Raw genomic sequence first — 17,397 nt, 5'->3', positions numbered from 1 at the left:
ATTTTTTATATTCCAACTTCCAAAAGTACTTTAATAATGATACTCAATTTAAGTTATTTGAGCTGTGAGGCAGATCCTCACCATTTACTAAAATCCACTTCATGCCACAGTCTTGTATGAAGTGTGTGTGTGTGTGTGTGTGTGTATCAAGGAAAGCGACTGCCACAGTCCCTTAGATTTCTTCTCCAAACCTGTTTTGTCCCATTTGCTCAACTGAAAATAAATGGCGTCCCCATAAAAATAAACGGCGTCCCCACCCACCCGTTCTATATACAGCCAGAAACTTTCTCTTTCCCTCGCAGCCACACAGAACCCATGGAGGGAGACGGGCGTGCCTCTTCTCCAAAATAAATGTCCGAGTTCTGGTCTCCTCTTGCTCCTCAGTGCAGTCTCCCTGGTCCAGACCACCAGCATCTCTTGCCTGGAAAACATAAGGCTTCTTCATTGCTCTTTCAGTTTTTCCTTACTCCCCTCCAATCCATTCTCCATGGAGAGGCCACTGTGTTTCCCTTTGGGGGGAAAAATGTGTTTTACTGTGGTAACACACACATAAAATTTGCCGTCTTAACCATTTTTAAATGTCCGTTTAGGAAGTCTCCAGTATATTCACGTTGTCATGCAACCAGTCTCGGTACTTCTCAGTCTTACAAAACTGAGACTCTGTGCCCATTAAACACCTGCTCCTCATTTTTCCCTCCCTCTAGCCCCTGACAATCACCATTCTCTTATACTTTCTGGGTTTGACTTCTTTAGAATCCTCGTGTGAGTGAAATCATATAGTGTTTGTCCTTCTGTGATGGGTTTACTTCACTTGTGGCATAATGTCCTCAAGGGTCATCCATGCTGTAGCTGGCATCAGAGTTTCCTTCCTTTGAAGGCTCCAGTGAATGTCTATACTGCATTTTATTGACCCGTTTATCCATCCATGGACATTTGGGTGGTTCCCACCCTCTGGCTGTTGTGGATAATGCTGCTATGAACATGTATGTGTATATTTTTAATGTAAAGTTGATATACTCTTTCCTTCTTAAAACTCTTTTGGTGTCTCCAGGTAGGCTTAGAATGATAGAAATTCCTATTTTCTCTTTCTATTTTAGAATCTTATTTTCTTTTTTCTTTGGCTGCACCCTGTGACTTGCAAGATCTTAGTTCTCTGACCAGGTATCAAACCCACAGCCCTTGCAGTAGAAGGGCAGAGTCCCAACCACTGGACTACCAGAACTGTCCCTGCAGTGGCTGATCTTGATGGCAGGCATCCTGTTTCTATCCTAAGTTCCCTCAGGGCTCACCATCTGGGGTGGCTCTAATGTAATGGTTTGATGGCTGCAGCATCCTTTGTTAACTGCTAGAGCAGGTAGCATTTTTTTTTCATTGATGCTGGTCAGGTTTCTAGCAATACATGTATCTGTTTGCCTGTCACATGACTTCTTGACCTTATTGTAAGCTAACTGGAGGCCGAAAATCATACCTACTTTGGTCACTACTGTAACCTCAGCAAATTACCAAGAGTCTAGCATTTTCAAGGTGCAGAACACATTTTTGTTGGGTAAATAAGTGACATGAGCTCTGTTTTACAGGTGAAGATAAAACCTGAATCAGAGTTAATGCCTTACCCAGGTTGAAATATTAACCACAGAGCAGCTATTTGAACTCAGTTCTCTTCCTCCAGAGGCAGTGCTCTTTCCACTCTACAGCAGCTCCTTTATCAGCTGAGGTTGGATGCATCTTGTTAATCAGAAGCTCGAGTGTTGTTATTTCTTGCTTCCTTCACTCAACATCATAATGATGCTGTAAGGGCTTGCTACGTGCCAGGCACTGTGTTAGGTGCTGGATAACTAGACAAAGGGCAGTTTCTGAACCAATAGCTTACCCTTTTCATGTCTTAATGGCAGCTCTATTGACTTTTGGGTGGGATAAGCCTTTGTTGTGGGTGCTGCCCTGAGTGCATTATAGGAAGTTTAACAACATCCCTGGCCTTGACCCACTAGAAACCAGGAGCACCACCCCCCCAAGTTATGTCAATCAAATATGATTCCAGACTTCACCACGAGTCCCCTGGGGGCAAAATCACCGCTAGTTGAGAGCCACTGCTACAGTGAGAGAGTCCCTCGTAAGGTGAAGATTTCATTCTGATGGCCAAGTGCCATGGTTGAGAAAAGCCTCAAAACAATGCACAGTGAATGATTATCTCACTGACCCAAAAGTGGAAGCGTGCCTGGGGACTACTGCTTGGACCAGGTTTCCAGCAAAATCAGTTATTTGGATAAAAGATAGGATGAACGTTTTCCCAGGCACAGGTCACAGCTTGTGCTGAGGCTGGGAAGCATGAATAGGGGAATGCACAGAGTTTAACACAACTTAAATTCCGTGTAGTCAAAGCTATGGTTTCTCCAGTAGTCGTGTGCAGATGTGCGAGTTGGACCATAAAGAGTGCTGGGCGCTGAAGAATTGGTGCTTTTGAACTGTGCTGCTGGAGAAGACTCTTGAAAGTCCCTTGGACAGAAAGGAGATCAAACCAGTCAATCCTAAAGGAAATCAACCCTGAATACTCACTGGAAGAACTGATGCTGAAGCTGAAGCTCCAATAGTTTGGCCAACTGATGCAAAGAGCCTGGGTGCTGGGAAAGACCCTGATGCTGGGAAATATTGAAGGCAGAAGCAGAAGAGGATGACAGAGAATGAGATGGTTGGATGGCATCATCAAACTCAATGGACATGAGTTTGAGCAAGCTCTGGGAGATGGTGAAGGATAAGAAAGCCTGGTGTGCTGCAGTCCATGGGGTTGAAAACTGTCAGACATGACTTAGCAACTTAACAAAGAGTTCCCAGAGCAATAGCCCAGGGCAAGGACTGTATAATCTTGCCAGGAAAGAAAAACCTCCGTCTCTAGTCTGTATTTCCAGTTTTCCCAACTCATGTTTGGAAATTGTTCGTCGGCCCTTAACAAATCAGAGACCTTAGCTTTCCAAGGAAATCTGATGTCAGCTTCATGGAGAGCTTTTCTTGCAAGATCTGCAAGCCTTCAAATACAAGGCCTGAAATATGCACTAGAAATCCATACAGAGAAGGGCCGAGGTGGGTTTTGAGTTTCAGGGATGAACTTGGCCTTGCATTTGATTATCCTTTAGGGTCTTGGGTTTCAGGCAACACAATTAAAAGTAAGCTGATCACCCACTTTGCTGGAGGAAGAATTCCATAAGCCTCTTAGGTGTTATGGCTGTGAGTAACTCAGAGCTGAGATTTCTGACCTATGGCTAACGCATCTGGATTCGTAATACTATTGGAATTTGTCTCATAAACTGACCTCTGTGACCAATGGGGTATTAAGTGAACATGGCCAAAGCAACTCAGACTGTTAGAGATAGAAGTGAAGCATTTAAATGCCAGATAAGTGAATTCTCAGTCCTCACAGAGACAGAACCAAGCAATCTCTTTCATTATCTAATAGTCAGCACCTACGCTGAGATTCAAATCAGGACAGAGTGATGGCCATTACTTTTGTCTCGCTTAGTTTTTCTGGAATTAAGCTCCTCATATATTGATACTTATCTCCTGCTGTGGTCAAACTCAGTGACGGTGGTGAATGTTTCAGACTACCATTAAGTACAGTAAAATTATATATATATATATACATATATCCTGAGAACTCACCTCAGTTCATTAAAAAAAAAACACTATTTTTTTTGTGTGGCTTAGGAAATATTATCCATCCTTTTTACACATGTCATTAGCCCTCTGCTGTTTCTGTGGGAAGAGGATTATTTATCGAGATAATGATGACAGCCAGCATTTATTGAAAGCATCTCTCGACCGTCCGCCTCCCAGACAGTCAGCTAAGCACTTTACGTGCGTTCCCTCATTTAACCCTTACGCAACCGTGTGTAACGCGGGCTGATCCCCATTCTTGTGCACGAGGAAGCTGGGACCCAGACAGCATGAGTTCTGTGTCCTAGGTCACCTGTTTTTTCAAGACGTTTCCCCCCAGGTCAGTTTTGCCCCAAAGCCCCGGACATCAGGCTGTACTGAGCAGGGGTGTGGGTGGGTTCAGAGATAAGCAGGCAGAATCCTTGGTTTTCCAGGGCTGCACAAGCCAGTGGGGCAGGCGGGCATGGGCATGTAGAGCCTCGACACTGTATTAAACCCGGAGACAAACACAGCCTGTCTCGGAAGCATATGGGGAGTAGTTTCCAAGAAGGGACACTTGGGCAGTTTTAAAGGGCTGATGGGAATGAGGTCAGTTGAGAAGGGAAGAAAGAGCATGGCTGAGTGCACCAAGGCATGCAGGAGGGGACTTGGGGATGGGCAAGGGGTCTGATGCGGATGGAATAATGGATCTGCTTGGTATAGCAAAGACAGGTAGGCAGGGGCCAGGAAGCAGGGGGCCTGAGCAGTGACTGTCCTAACCTCCCTCTTCTTAGTTCATGGCTGGGAAAGCCTTCTGTGTGTCTTCAGCGATTTCCTGCCTTGTTCTGTATTTTTAGCCTCTGGATGCTGATTTCGTCTCCATTAGTCATAACCTAGTGCTGGTCAGGAAAGCCACTCTGAAAAATCTGGACCAGCTCAGGAAAGATGGAGCCATCTGAATTTATCCTGATGGGTGGGTTATTAATGTAACAGTGTTGTGGGACAGAGAACAGTCAGACAGAGTCAGGAGTAACAATGACTCATCCATATATTCATTCATTCTTTCATGAATCAAATATTTCTTAGTGCCTTCTCTGTGCCAAGCTGAAGGCAAGAAGCATCTTGGACAGTATCACGTGCAGTAGTCCGCAGATCTCTCCTAACCATGAGAACCAGGTGTTCAGAGAGCATAGGGCACCCGCTCAACAAGAGATGTTCCCACCTCTGCAGTCCCAAGGCCAGGACCACCTCACTACACCAAGCTGCAAAGATGGCAGCAGCTTCTGGTGTGAGGCACATGACTGTCATAACCAGACATCAATGTTAGAAATACTCAGTTATCTCAGGCTGATGAAAAGCTGATTTGACAACCCACATTCATATTCATTCGTTCACTCACTTCTCCCACAAGTACACACACACTTGCTGGGTGCCAAGTCCCGTGCGGGTGATGAGGAGAAAGAAGCTGAACTGAGTGTATCGATGTGTGACACACACTAGGGCTCTTTCTGGTCTGTGCTGCACCAAAGGACATCATTCCTGTGTCCACTCGGGTGAGAGGCAGAGGTTAAGAAACGGAAGGAGAAATTGCTGTTTATAGGGCACCTGTGTGCTGGGCTCTATGCCAAATCCTTGACAAACAGCATCCCATAGCAACCACGTCAGGTGGGACATGCTTATCCCTATTTTACAGATGAGGTAATTGAGGTTTGAGAAGGTCACAGATTTGCCCAAGGACACGGAGATGGGTTTTGCACCAGGACAACTTCCTATTGGATTTATTGGCTTTTTTCTTGTGCCTAGAAGACTTTCAGCTGTATGCTGAAGTTCCCTGACCCTTTCTCAGAATAATAACTTTGAATTTACAACTAAAATGCAGACAGTTACAAAAGAAGCTGATTATGTTGAAATGTAATTATCAAAATATTTAAACTTTTCAGATGCAGTCAATATGTGTGTTTCTTTGTGATGAATCTAATGATGTGATATCGTGGCACGTAGAATAATTCTGTAATTTTGATGCAGTGATGAGCATAGCAATACGTGAAGGTAATAGGATATAAGATGATCTGTAATTTCTTATAGAAAGTCACAGGATACGGCTGGGGCATTGTGGGTATTACTGGGGTTCATTCATACATTCATAATTGAAAGACATGCTAAACTTCGGTTTGAGATTCGTGAATGAAAATCTAATTAGTAAATTTAAAATGCAGTGCTTTTCCCATCCAAGCTCATGGACCCCACCCCCCAAAAAGCTCTGTCCATGGTGAGGGGGAGGTGTCTGTGGACACCAGGTTAGGGTACCTGTTTTGTGTCATTTACGTCATTCAGTTCTGTTTAAGGAACACTTGATAAGGCTTAGCCTCTGTGGGTCACCATCTGGGCACCATGGAGTGGTACCGAGGAAGTTGCTGATGCAGAGGCGGTGGGAGTGGAGGAGGACCAAAGCTTTGCTGCCTGCTACCAGGAGCTGGCGTTTTATATCCTGGATCTCATTTAAGCTGCACTTAAGCATATGAGGAAACAAATTCAGAGAAACACACCAGAGATGTACTAGCTAGTCAGTTGCCGAGCTATCATCTGAAGCAAGCCGTGTCCCTTTCCAAGCAGCTCAGTCAGATTGAGCATCGGAGGCGCAGGTCCTATTCCCGCGCGGAGGAGGATGTATACGTCTTGATGGAGAGGGACGGGAGATTACGAAAGCCTGCACTCAAGGAGGAAAATTGTTCACTTTTGCTTATTTTGTAGCCAAAAGCTGGGTCTCTTGGATCGGGTTCGCCTTTCTAATCCTCGTGGTAGCAATACTAAAGGAAAGCTATTTACCCCTCTGAATGTAGATGCCATAGAAGAAAGTCCTTCTAAAGAACCAAAGCCTGTTGGCTCAAACAATAAAGAGCGTTTCCGCACCGCCTTCCGCATGAAAGCATACGCTTTCTGGCAGAGCTCTGAAGGTAACCCCTTCCTCTTCCTAACCCTGTGTCCTCCACGTCTTCCCCCTCCGTACCCTGCGGAAGAATCCTGCAGTCTACATAATAGCCGGCTCCTGCTGCCCTGAACCAGCTTCTGGCTTGTTTTATTCTCGGCCCCGGGGCTGTGATAGGTTCCTGCCCTCACCCTGGGCGCAGAGGGCCCACGTTAGCTGTCCCTCCGGGCCGGGGTCACCATGTGTGCCTGCCCAACCCCTGCAGGGAGCCTTGAGACACACCGCATGGTTCCTAAGGGTGGCCTGTGATGAGCGCATTGCTAAGAAGGTCACGTTGAAGGATGGAGGGGGCCAGGGCAGAGTAGTCTGGACACCTGGGGACCTCCACATCCCAAGGGGGTGGGGAGAGATATGGCAAAAGTGTCTTGTGGGGGCTGTTGGAGCGAGTGCCCCTTTCCTTACCAAAAGGGAGGATAAGCAGGGCTCAGAAAGTGACATCCCAGCCCACGGTCACAAGGATAAAGTCTGACAGAGTTCAGACAGGGTCTGAACTCAGGTGTGTGACAAACACCTACGTGCATGCCCTTGGCTGCCTCCAAAGGGGCCACTTGGGAACCCTGGAACACACAGCACCCTCCCCGCCTTCTCCCCCAGGCAGCTGTCCAACACAGCAGGCACTTACCAGGCTTCTGGATTATGGGAGGGAGATGCTGAGAAAGTCTGAGTGACGTCACCCCTGGAGAGCACATCGGGGGTTCTGAAATGGAAATGGAGGCTTGGGAGGCTGAGTTTGAAGGGCTCTGTTGAAGTGGTGGCCCGCCGTTGATATGGGGGTCTCCCTCTCAGGTGCCGGGACAGGGGACCCCACAGCGGAAGACAGGGGCTACGGGAATGACTTCCTCATCGAAGACATGATCCCCACCCTGAAGGCCGCCATCCGAGCCGTCAGGTAAGCACCTCCTCCCACTTTAGGCCTCCCAGGCCCCAGCTCCTCTCCTCCAGGTAATGGCTTTGTAAAGTGGTCTTGGGCTTTGGGAAGGTGGGCAGGAAATTTCTCAACCCCTGGGTCAAGTTCAGAGAGTATGTCAGTTCTCTAAGTGCGGGGTGCTGCCGAAAGAAAAGTGATGACGACATTAGCAGGTCATTAGCAGGTTGGAGACACTGGTGATCCTCTTGTCTGCCTTTGCCACTGCTCATTTTATTTTTAAACATTCCTATGGGAGTGTGGTTACTTTGGGCTTCTGTGGTGGCTCAGCGGTAAAGAACCCGCCTGCCAGTGCAGGAGCCACAGGAGACGGGGGCTCGATCCCTGGGTCAGGAAGATCCCCTGGAGGAGGGCATGACAACCCACTCCAGTGTTCTTGCCTGGAGAATCCCATGGACAGAGGAGTCCAGCGGGCTGCAGTCCATGGGGTCTCAAAGAGTCGGACATGACTGAAAACTTAGCACACATGTGGTTGCTTTACAGTGTTGGGTTAATTTATTTTAAATGCTGTTGGTGAGGGAGGGTGTGTTGACATGAAGTTTTCTTCTTTTATAGGCTTCTGACTCAAAATAGCTTTTCTCCCATCTGTCTTCATTCATTTAGTTCTTTTTAATTAGCATTTTCAACATGATAATCAATTATAGGATTTTTTAGTCTGTTTCAGACGAGACTTATAATTCACCCTGGCTATTTCTATGTTGCTTGAAATGCCATAAGAAAATTAAGAAAATATGTTACAACTTCAAGAAAACTTTGGAATGTGAGTTTATAAGCACTCCACCATGATGGTAGTGAATTCTAGAAACTAAGTCAGAGTCACTAAGAACTAGTTATGGTATTTTCAGATTTTCAGTCCAATAGAGCAGGAAGGACAAAAGTTTATAATATGTGGCCCTCAGCAAAGCTGTTGACATGGTTCTTCATGACATCACTCTGTACAATGTGCCAGAAGTATGGCTGGATAAGAAACACAACTTCCTGGATTCTTAACTGGTTGAATGATCTTATTCAAAGAAAACCAATGAATGAGTCTGTCGGGCTCAAAGGAGGTCTCTGCTGAGATGCTTCCTGGTCTGGCTTCTGCTCCATCCTTTGGAGTACTCTCATTGATGCCCTAGTTCAGAGGTTGGCAGACATTTTTTTGTGAAGAGTCAGATATGTAGTAAATATGTCAGCCTTTATGATCCCTAGGTCTCTGTCGTGTTTAACTTTGATCTTGAAGTGCAAAGGAAGCCATAGACAGTATATAAACGAATCACTGAGGCTGTATTCCAACACAACTCTATTTTCAAACACAGGCAGTGGGCCAGACTTGGCTGCAAGCCACAGTTCCTGACACCCACCTTAGGTAGAGCTGTGTAATGGGCAGGCTTAGAAAGTGACATAGAATTGGAAAGGTTAGTGACTTGAATGGTACAATTGATAGATCAAAATAGTGTTTAGAGGCTGAAGTCATGGACTATGACAAACAAAATGAGTCTTGAATGCACCATTAAAAAAAGCTTATACAAGTATGAAATGGGAGGACCTGGGTTGTGATTCGGTGTTTTAAATTGACACTATGTTCAGCAAGAGTTGACCTCGTGAGGGAGATTTCAAGAAGATTAATCACCTAAGGTGACTTTATTGATTCCCAGGAAGATGGAGGTGAGGATTCCAAGTTCTGGGTGCCCCACTTTATTAACAGCCTGAAAAAACTTGAGGAACCAAAGCTAGCTTTTCTCTTCCAGGAGTTTATAAGCCAAAGGATTAAGGAGGCTACTGAGGAAGAGATATGTCAGCTTTCCTCAAATAGGAAGCAGTGTGACGCAGCTGTTAGGACCATGAGCCTTGTCCCCATACAACCCTGGGTTTCAGGGAAACTCTGACATTATCAGCAAAATGGCCCTGGGAAGAGGCTGAAGTTCCCTCGGCCACAGTTCCATCATCTGTGAATCGATTTATTAACAAATTATAAAAAATGAATCTAGCCCAGTGTCTGGCATGTAGTGAAAGGTGAAAGTGTTAGTTGCTCAGTCATGTCAGACTCTTTGAGACTCTCTGGACTGTAGCCCATCAGGCTCCTCTATCCATGGGATTCTCCAGGCAAAAATATTGGAGTGGGTTGCCATTCCTTTCTCCGGGGGATCTTCCAGACCCAAGAATCAAATCCAGGTCTCATGTACTGCAGGCAGATTCTTTATCATCTGAGCCACCAGGGAAGCCCAATGTGTAATAAATGTTAGCTTTTATTGTCACTGTGAATTTCTTATTATTCATATGAGTGAAAGGGATAGTCATGAAGAAGAGACACCAGCCAGCCTAACTCAGTGTGGTTCCAATAGGTGGAACCAGGACCAGGAGCAGGGACTTCTCATCAAGTTGTGTCTTTCTGGTTCTTTTATTCCCACCACCACCCCCCACCCCACCCCAGAATTTGTTCATCTTATATCATAAGTTCCTTCACTCTCCACTCCTGATGCACAAATATCTCTACTTTGCCTGGCAGAATTCTACAATTCCGTCTCTATAAAAAAAAGTTCAAGGAGACTTTGAGGCCTTATGACGTGAAGGACGTGATTGAACAGTATTCTGCAGGGCATCTCGACATGCTTTCCCGAATCAAGTACCTTCAGACAAGGTAAGGCAGCATGCCTGGAAGGGTGGTGCCCTCCTGGCTGCTGAGGAATCGGCCAGGGAGACCGCAGAGCTGAGGGTGAAAGGCATCCACGAATCCGCAATGCAGGGGAGAAATGTTAAGAACAAAAACACTCATCAAATAGAGACATCAAGGCCAACCAACGTGAGATCAAATGAGCTGGGAAGAATTTCTGTGAAATTGACATGGCTAAGATTAACAGTCTGATCAGGCCTCAGGGAGAGAAAAAGATCCCTAACTCTGATCCTTTGTATATGCCAACAAAATTCAGATTATCTAAAATGAGTCTAGTTGGCTAGTTCCAAATATAAATTTTTACTCAATTAAAAGTTCATCAAGAGTTAGTTGTAACAGTGAACCTATGGAAACAGCATTGATTCCTAGCTAATAATTATCACCGTTTTTGTTGATCACCTGGGCATTTCACATATATGTCTCCAATCCCTTATAACCCCCTAAGGTTTTGCATTAGAGCTGCCATATATCAATGAGAAGACCAAGATTTACAGGACAATGATCTTGCCCAAAACTACCCAGCTAGTAGGTGGCAAAGCCGGAAGTGAAACCAGATCCACCTGGGTACAAAACTCCTGTCCTCTGTAACACACCTCCATTATATAAATAGTGATTAAGAAAAGAATGGTACCTGATCTCATTAAAAAGTTACGCCACCATCAAATGATATTTTTACAGTCTATATAGTAAGATAAAAATTATGTGATCTATAGTGGATATATATGCATAATATGATTACTAATAGCACATTCAGAAATATATACATACTTGTACATGTTTATATACTTTGGCCACCTCATGCGAAGAGCTGACTCATTGGAAAAGACTCTGATGCTGGGAGGGATTGGGGGCAGGAGGAGAAAGGGACGACAGGATGAGATGGCTGGATGGCATCATCGACTCGATGGACATGAGTCTGAGTGAACTCCAGGAGTTGGTGATGGACAGGGAGGCCTGGCGTGCTGCGATTCATGGGGTGGCAAAGAGTCGGACACGACTGAGCAACTGAACTGAACTGAACTGAACTGAGATACATATATCGTGGAGGAGGGCATGGCAACCCACTCCAGTATTCTTGCCTGGAGAATCCCATGGATAAAGGACCCAGGCCGGCTACAGTCTATAGGGTTGCAAAGCGTCGGACACAACTCAAGTGACTTAGCACGCACGCATGCACAGGGTCAGTGGAGGAGCAGTTGGGTTTGCAGAAGGACGTAGAGAGGCATGGCTCCTTCTGAGTGCCACGGTCCTGGGCTTGTGATAAGCCTCCCAGGCTGTTTCCATTGAGCACGGGGCACCGTAGCTCAGTGCCGAGTGGGGGGATGGTATTTGTCTTCTGTTGTGCTCAGGGTGACATTGATGGGGGGGCTATAGGAGCTACTATTGAATTCATCCCTCTAGTAGCTGGAGGAGCCTGCCAAGCTGCAGGGAAAAGAGGGCACAGCTGAAAACAGAGCCTAGGGCTTAGCAGGAAGACCTCCCTGACTAGAGGTTTTGGGTGAAATGAGAGAGCTGGAAGACCAGACCTGCTGCAGCATACCTGGCATTTTCTGTAAGAAGGAACAGGACGCAGCTGTCACCCTGTCTCTGTGGTTCGGTTGCCTCTCTCCTCTGGGATGGAGAGATGCTCTCGGTACACTGGGCCGAAAGAAAAAAAAATGATGATGCATTAAATTAGAAAGTCTTTCTCCTTTCCTCTGTCTTTCTCTTTATGCTCTTCTCTTTTATTTTCCAAACTCGCAGCTGATGACAGAAGAAAGAGAATACATTGCTTTCCTCTCTTTTCATACAAAGCTCTCTGTCATTTAATCCCCCCTCTTTGTGTGCTCTCTTTCAGAATAGATATGATTTTCACCCCTGGACCTCCATCTACTCCAAAACATAAGAAGTCTCAAAGAGGAGCCGCCTTCACCTACCCATCCCAGCAGTCTCCCAGGTGGGACCCGGGGGCATTGACTGATGGGCTGTGTGGATCCGGAGCCCGCACCGCATCCCCATGCCCAAATCCCCATGCCCAAGTCTCAGCTGGGTTCGTTTACCGTGGGGGTGAGGTTGCCATTCCCCCAAATAAGATGAAGAGAAAGAGCCTGCAGCCTATTCCAGCCTGTGGCCGTTTGAGAGGTTTCTGAATGAAAGCCTTGCAGCCACACTCCTTTGTATGGCTGCTGAAAATGCAACTGACGGTTTCCTAGTTAGAAAATAAAAAGAGACTTGTGAGGTTTTTTTTTTTTTTTTTGGAACCGAAAGAATACTTCATGTTAGCAGAGCCCAAGGCATTCCTCCTGGCCAGCTGTTTTGGCTTTTTTTTAACTTTCATCAGCCCCAGAGACTGAGAAGGAAATCAGCTGTCCAGCCCCAGAGCAGCTCTGCTCTCTCTGAAAAACTGTCTGAAAATTGTCCTTTTATAGGTGATGAGCCAGGATCCTTTAGAAAGCCCGCTGCCTGCATTTACACTTCCTTATTCCCCAGTATCTTCAAGGCAAGTATCAATAACATAAATGAGTGAAGGGAGGTAGGCGTAAGAAATACCATGCAATGTATAATAATAAGGCTCTTTATCATTAAGGAAGGAAGAGTGTAAGGCGGGCGAACAGAGCATCTAATCTTGGCTTCAGTTCTGGGGCTAGGCAAGGGGTGAACCACAGGGCCCTGAAGAACCTCAGGTCTGCTCTTGCTAATTTTAAGAAAGAAGATCCTCTGTTTCCAGATACTCTAGTTTCTCAAGAAAAGCTGAACATTCAGATCTGATGTGCAATCCTCCACTTTTGAATGGCTCCAATGTTTAAAACCCTGTGCAAGCCAAGGAAAGCACTGGTGGGCTGGATTCAGCACAGAGGCCACTGGTTTTTGACGTCTGATTTAATTCAAGACTGCTCCAGGACCTCCCTGGCTGTCCAGTGGTTAACACTTCACACTTCCAATGCAGAGGGTGCAGGTTCGATCCCTGGTCAGGGAACTAAGATCCCACATGCCGTGCAACACAGCCAAAGATTGAAAAAAAAAAAAGAAACACTTTTACCCAAACCTGGCCAGGGACCTAGAAGGAGTAAGTAGCCTAGAGAAAAAACAATTGCCTAGAAAGTACCAAGCATGAATGGTTTCAAGCAGTAGCTAGACTCCCTGAAAGTTCTCGTCTACATAGGACAATATTGAAACAAACTGGAATTTAGGCAGATGTGAACTGTGGTTGGCCAAGGAGCAAACGCAGCACGTCTCAATCCTGTTCCCTACGAATATCATCTTTGGCATCATTTTCCAGATTTTGCATCTGTTTTCCAGTCTTAGCTAAATGGAACAGATGAAATATTGGTTCCCAAGATGAGACAACCATGCTCCATCATCAACCAGTGTCTGTGACGGAAAGGCCAAGGAACATAATTTAAAGCAATCAAGCACTCTGGGCACAGTTAAGTGGTGTATTAAGTTAAGCTTGACACAGAGCTTCCTAAGAACAGCGTAATAGTCAGCTTCACATTTTCCTACAGTCAACATGGTAAGTATGAGACATTCCTGGTGAAGGTAGGAAACGCTGGCCTTTCCCAATGCCCGTGGGCTGCAGAGTTCCATGGGCTCTTCCAGACTCTGTAAGCCTGAGCACCAGCAGGGTAGTCCCAGGGACCACGGCCCACCTAGCTGAAGTGACCTTGCAGAGCAAAAATAGGTATCATGATCTTACAGCATTATGGGCTCTTTCCTAGGAATGAACCCTATGTAGCCAGACCATCCACATCAGAAACTGAAGACCAAAGCATGATGGGGAAGTTTGTGAAAGTCGAAAGGCAGGTAGGTCCTTCCTTTCTCCCACCAAGAACAAGTATGTGGAATTTATTTTCAAATGTCATTTTTTTTCATAGGGAGATAACAGACTTGAGTATCTACCATTCATCAGGGAATCTGGAAATGAAATCATTGATTTAGCACTTTACTGGCTGGGTGATCACTTGCAAGTGAATGAATTGTTCTGAGCCTCAGTTTCTTCATCTGTATAATGGGGATGTTAACACCTCGTGAGGTTGCTTTGAAGATTAAATCAATTGATACCTGTAAATTACCTAGAATAGTAGCTGGCACACAGTAAATGCTCAACAAATGGCAGCTACTATGATCATGAACTTCATGGTGTTTAAGGAACGTTAGTGCCCTTCTCCACATTTTCGGTATTTTTCTGCATTTGTTATCCTCCTTCCGTGAAAACCTGGGTCAGTGTGTGGCCTGTGTGAAGGGGCCCGGAGGAGGGCAGGCTATGGGTGGGGTCCATTCAGGGCAGAAAGAAACCCATTCAGTCACAGCACCCCAGGAAGTCCACCTCTCTTTTCTTCAGTGAAGTGGCTTGTATTTTAGCATTGTTTGGCCAACTTTACCTGGGAAGCCCACCTTCCTGGTAAAAAAAATCTGCCGGCAATGCCTGAGGCCTAGGTTTGATCCCTGGGTCAGGAAGGTCCCCTGGAGAAGAAAATGGCAACCCAGTCCAGTATCCTTGCCTGGGAAATCCCATGGCAAGGCAGGCTACAGTCCATGGGGTCGCAAAGAGTTGGACATGACTTAGCGACTAAACACACAATACACCCAACTGCACTAGATAAATAGCACCGTCAATTTCCTTTAGGATTCCTATCAACCCTTTTATTTTATTCATAACCCAAAATTGGATATGTGCAGAAGAGATAAGAGGAAATTTGAATAATTACCCTTTTTTAGTATGTCAAGAATATCCTTTTCTGCTGTTAAATTTTAATTTGTCATCTCAGCTCTTCCGTTTACCTACTCTGATGTTTGATCAGTTACTTCATCTCTCTGTGCCTCTATTTCCTCAACTGAAAAACAGAATAATAGTATCCACCTCATAGGGCTGTTATGAAAATTAAATAAGTTAAATAAGAAAATTAATATGAAAAATTAAATAACTTTAAAGTGCATAGTAACTGCTAGAGAAGGATTAGTTATTATTAAGACTTGGGTACCAACTCAGCCATGACCTTGCTCTATGCTTTGTGTCGTCAACTATAACAAGGAATGGTAGACCTGCCTTCAGTCCTTCCTGGTGAGTTGTGAACTGTCAGAGAACATCCCATGCGCACGTGCATGTACACTTGTGTCTGTACATGCATGATGATTTTAATATGTTCTCAATTTTGTAGGTAGGAGCAGGTAGATGCAGCTGATCTCAGCATACCTTCTACTGGCCTCCAAGGCCCCTAGGGAGCATCTCAAGTTCTGAGAAGCAGAATTCTTGCTAACCACTGTCCTTGTACCCATGGGGCTTACGTCCCCAGGTAGGAGGAATGTGCGCAGACAATATAGATGCTTCTTTAAGGGAATGTTTACAAATCAAGAACTCCTCCTCCTGGATCCAAACAGGAGCAGCCAGGCCACCTTCTCCTTGGGTAAAACTTATCCTCACACCATGTCTCTTGCTTCCAGGTTTCTGGAAAGCCCTTACCCTGTTTTTTTAGATTAGCAGAAATCCGTGCAGGCTTCACAGATGGCACAGTGGTGAAGAATCTGCCTGCCGATGCAAGAGACACAGAAGACACGGGTTCAGTCCCTGGGCCAGGAAGATCCCCTGGAGAAGGAAATGGCAACCCACTCCAGTGTTCTTGCCTGGAGAATCCCTTGGACAGAAGAGCCTGGCACAGAGTTGGACATGACTGAAGGACTGAGCACACATGCACGCATCCATGCACAAAGCTCAAAATCAAGAGATACAAAACAGTTAACTGTTATGATGATTATGCTTTATGGCAGGAACCGTCTTCCTTTCTGGAAAGTAAATGCTATGGTTTTTCCTCACCACCAATAACAAGTGCCCGCCGGCCTGGAGAAAGCAGTAATGCCCAATTCCTTGTGTTTTCCAGGTTCACGACATGGGGAAGAAACTGGATTTCCTGGTGGACATGCATCTGCAGCATATGGAGCGGCTCCAGGTGCACGTCGCCGGCTTCTCCCCGAGCAAGGGGGCCTCCTCGCCCGCCGAGGCCGAGCAGAAGGAGGACCGCAGGGATGCGGATTTGAAAACCATCATCTGTAACTATTCCGAAACGGGAGCCCCCGATGCCCCCTACAGCTTCCACCAGGTGCCCATCGACAAAGTCGGCCCCTATGGGTTTTTTGCCCACGACCCCGTGAACCTGCCCCTAGGGGGACCCAGTTCTGGAAAGGGTCATGAGACCCCCTGTGCGGAAAGGCCCACCGTCCTGCCTATCTTGACGCTTCTCGACTCCCGAGGGAGCTACCGCTCCCAGGCGGAACTGCACGGCCCCTGTTCGGACCGAGTCTCCCCCCGGCAAAGGCGCAGCATCACCCGGGACAGCGACACGCCCCTGTCCCTGATGTCGGTCAACCACGAGGAGCTGGAACGCTCGCCCAGTGGCTTCAGCATCTCCCAGGACAGAGACGATTATGCATTTGGCCCGAGCGGGGGATCGAGCTGGATGAGGGAGAAACGGTACCTGGCCGAGGGTGAGACGGACACGGACACCGAGCCCTTCACACCCAGTGGCTCCCTGCCTCTGTCGTCCACGGGGGACGGCATTTCTGATTCGATATGGACCCCTTCCGGCAAGCCCACTTAAAAAAGGGGTCGTGGGCTGGCTCCTCCTTGTAATGTAGACAGACTTTGTATAGCTCACTTGCTCTCACACCCGCCACATCCCCGTGAGATCACCAGGGGCTGCATCACACGCATGCATGTGCGTGGTGGCCCCACCTGGGCGGGGGCTTGTCGTGGCCTTTTATGTCCCCCGGTCACCACAGTGAAGCCGCTTCCTTTCAAGCATGGTTTGCATGACTTTACACTATATAAAATGGTACCGCTAACCTCTTTAGGATACACATTTATCCGCTGTTCTTACTTTGAATCATGACTGGACCAGTACAGGGAGAAATTATGGATGAGCCGTGCCGTGTGTCTGTGTGGTTGGCTGCTTTGGGTTTTGGTTTGGTAAGCAGAGAAAGTCGTTTCCGTTGCTTCTCACATCACCGCCCCTTTGTGTAAAACACTCCAATGATTAGTTGTTTTCTTCAACAAGCCAATAGTTCCCTCAACAAAAAAGCATCATGTACCAAGGAGGTTGCCTCTTGAGCTAAAATGTGAGGGCAGGAATGAGATAGCATCATATCTGCCAAACTAAGAATTACAAAATTATTTTATTAAGGAGAAGCTGGGAAAACCTTCCAAAGGCTCTCAGAGGGACCTCACTTGGTCTGTCG

At 46.4% G+C, this 17,397-nt stretch overlaps 1 protein-coding gene across 1 annotated transcript in view; it reads left to right on the top strand.

Moving 5' to 3' along the window:
* The window catches only part of KCNQ3 (potassium voltage-gated channel, KQT-like subfamily, member 3), a 45,223-nt gene extending 28,418 nt beyond the window's left edge, over positions 1-16,805 (top strand). The window contains exons 10-15 of the mRNA XM_010838590.1: positions 6,376-6,578; positions 7,397-7,499; positions 10,024-10,155; positions 12,026-12,124; positions 13,887-13,971; positions 16,044-16,805. Coding sequence (XP_010836892.1) covers positions 6,376-6,578; positions 7,397-7,499; positions 10,024-10,155; positions 12,026-12,124; positions 13,887-13,971; positions 16,044-16,760 — 1,339 coding nt within the window. The 3' untranslated portion in view covers positions 16,761-16,805. The remainder of the gene's footprint in view (positions 1-6,375; positions 6,579-7,396; positions 7,500-10,023; positions 10,156-12,025; positions 12,125-13,886; positions 13,972-16,043) is intronic.
* The last annotated feature ends 592 nt before the right edge of the window (positions 16,806-17,397 follow it).

Source organism: Bison bison, unplaced genomic scaffold (assembly GCF_000754665.1).
Source record: "Bison bison bison isolate TAMUID 2011002044 unplaced genomic scaffold, Bison_UMD1.0 scf7180017864098, whole genome shotgun sequence".
Lineage (NCBI taxonomy): Eukaryota > Metazoa > Chordata > Mammalia > Artiodactyla > Bovidae > Bison > Bison bison.
This window is presented reverse-complemented; position numbering and strand designations above follow the sequence as displayed.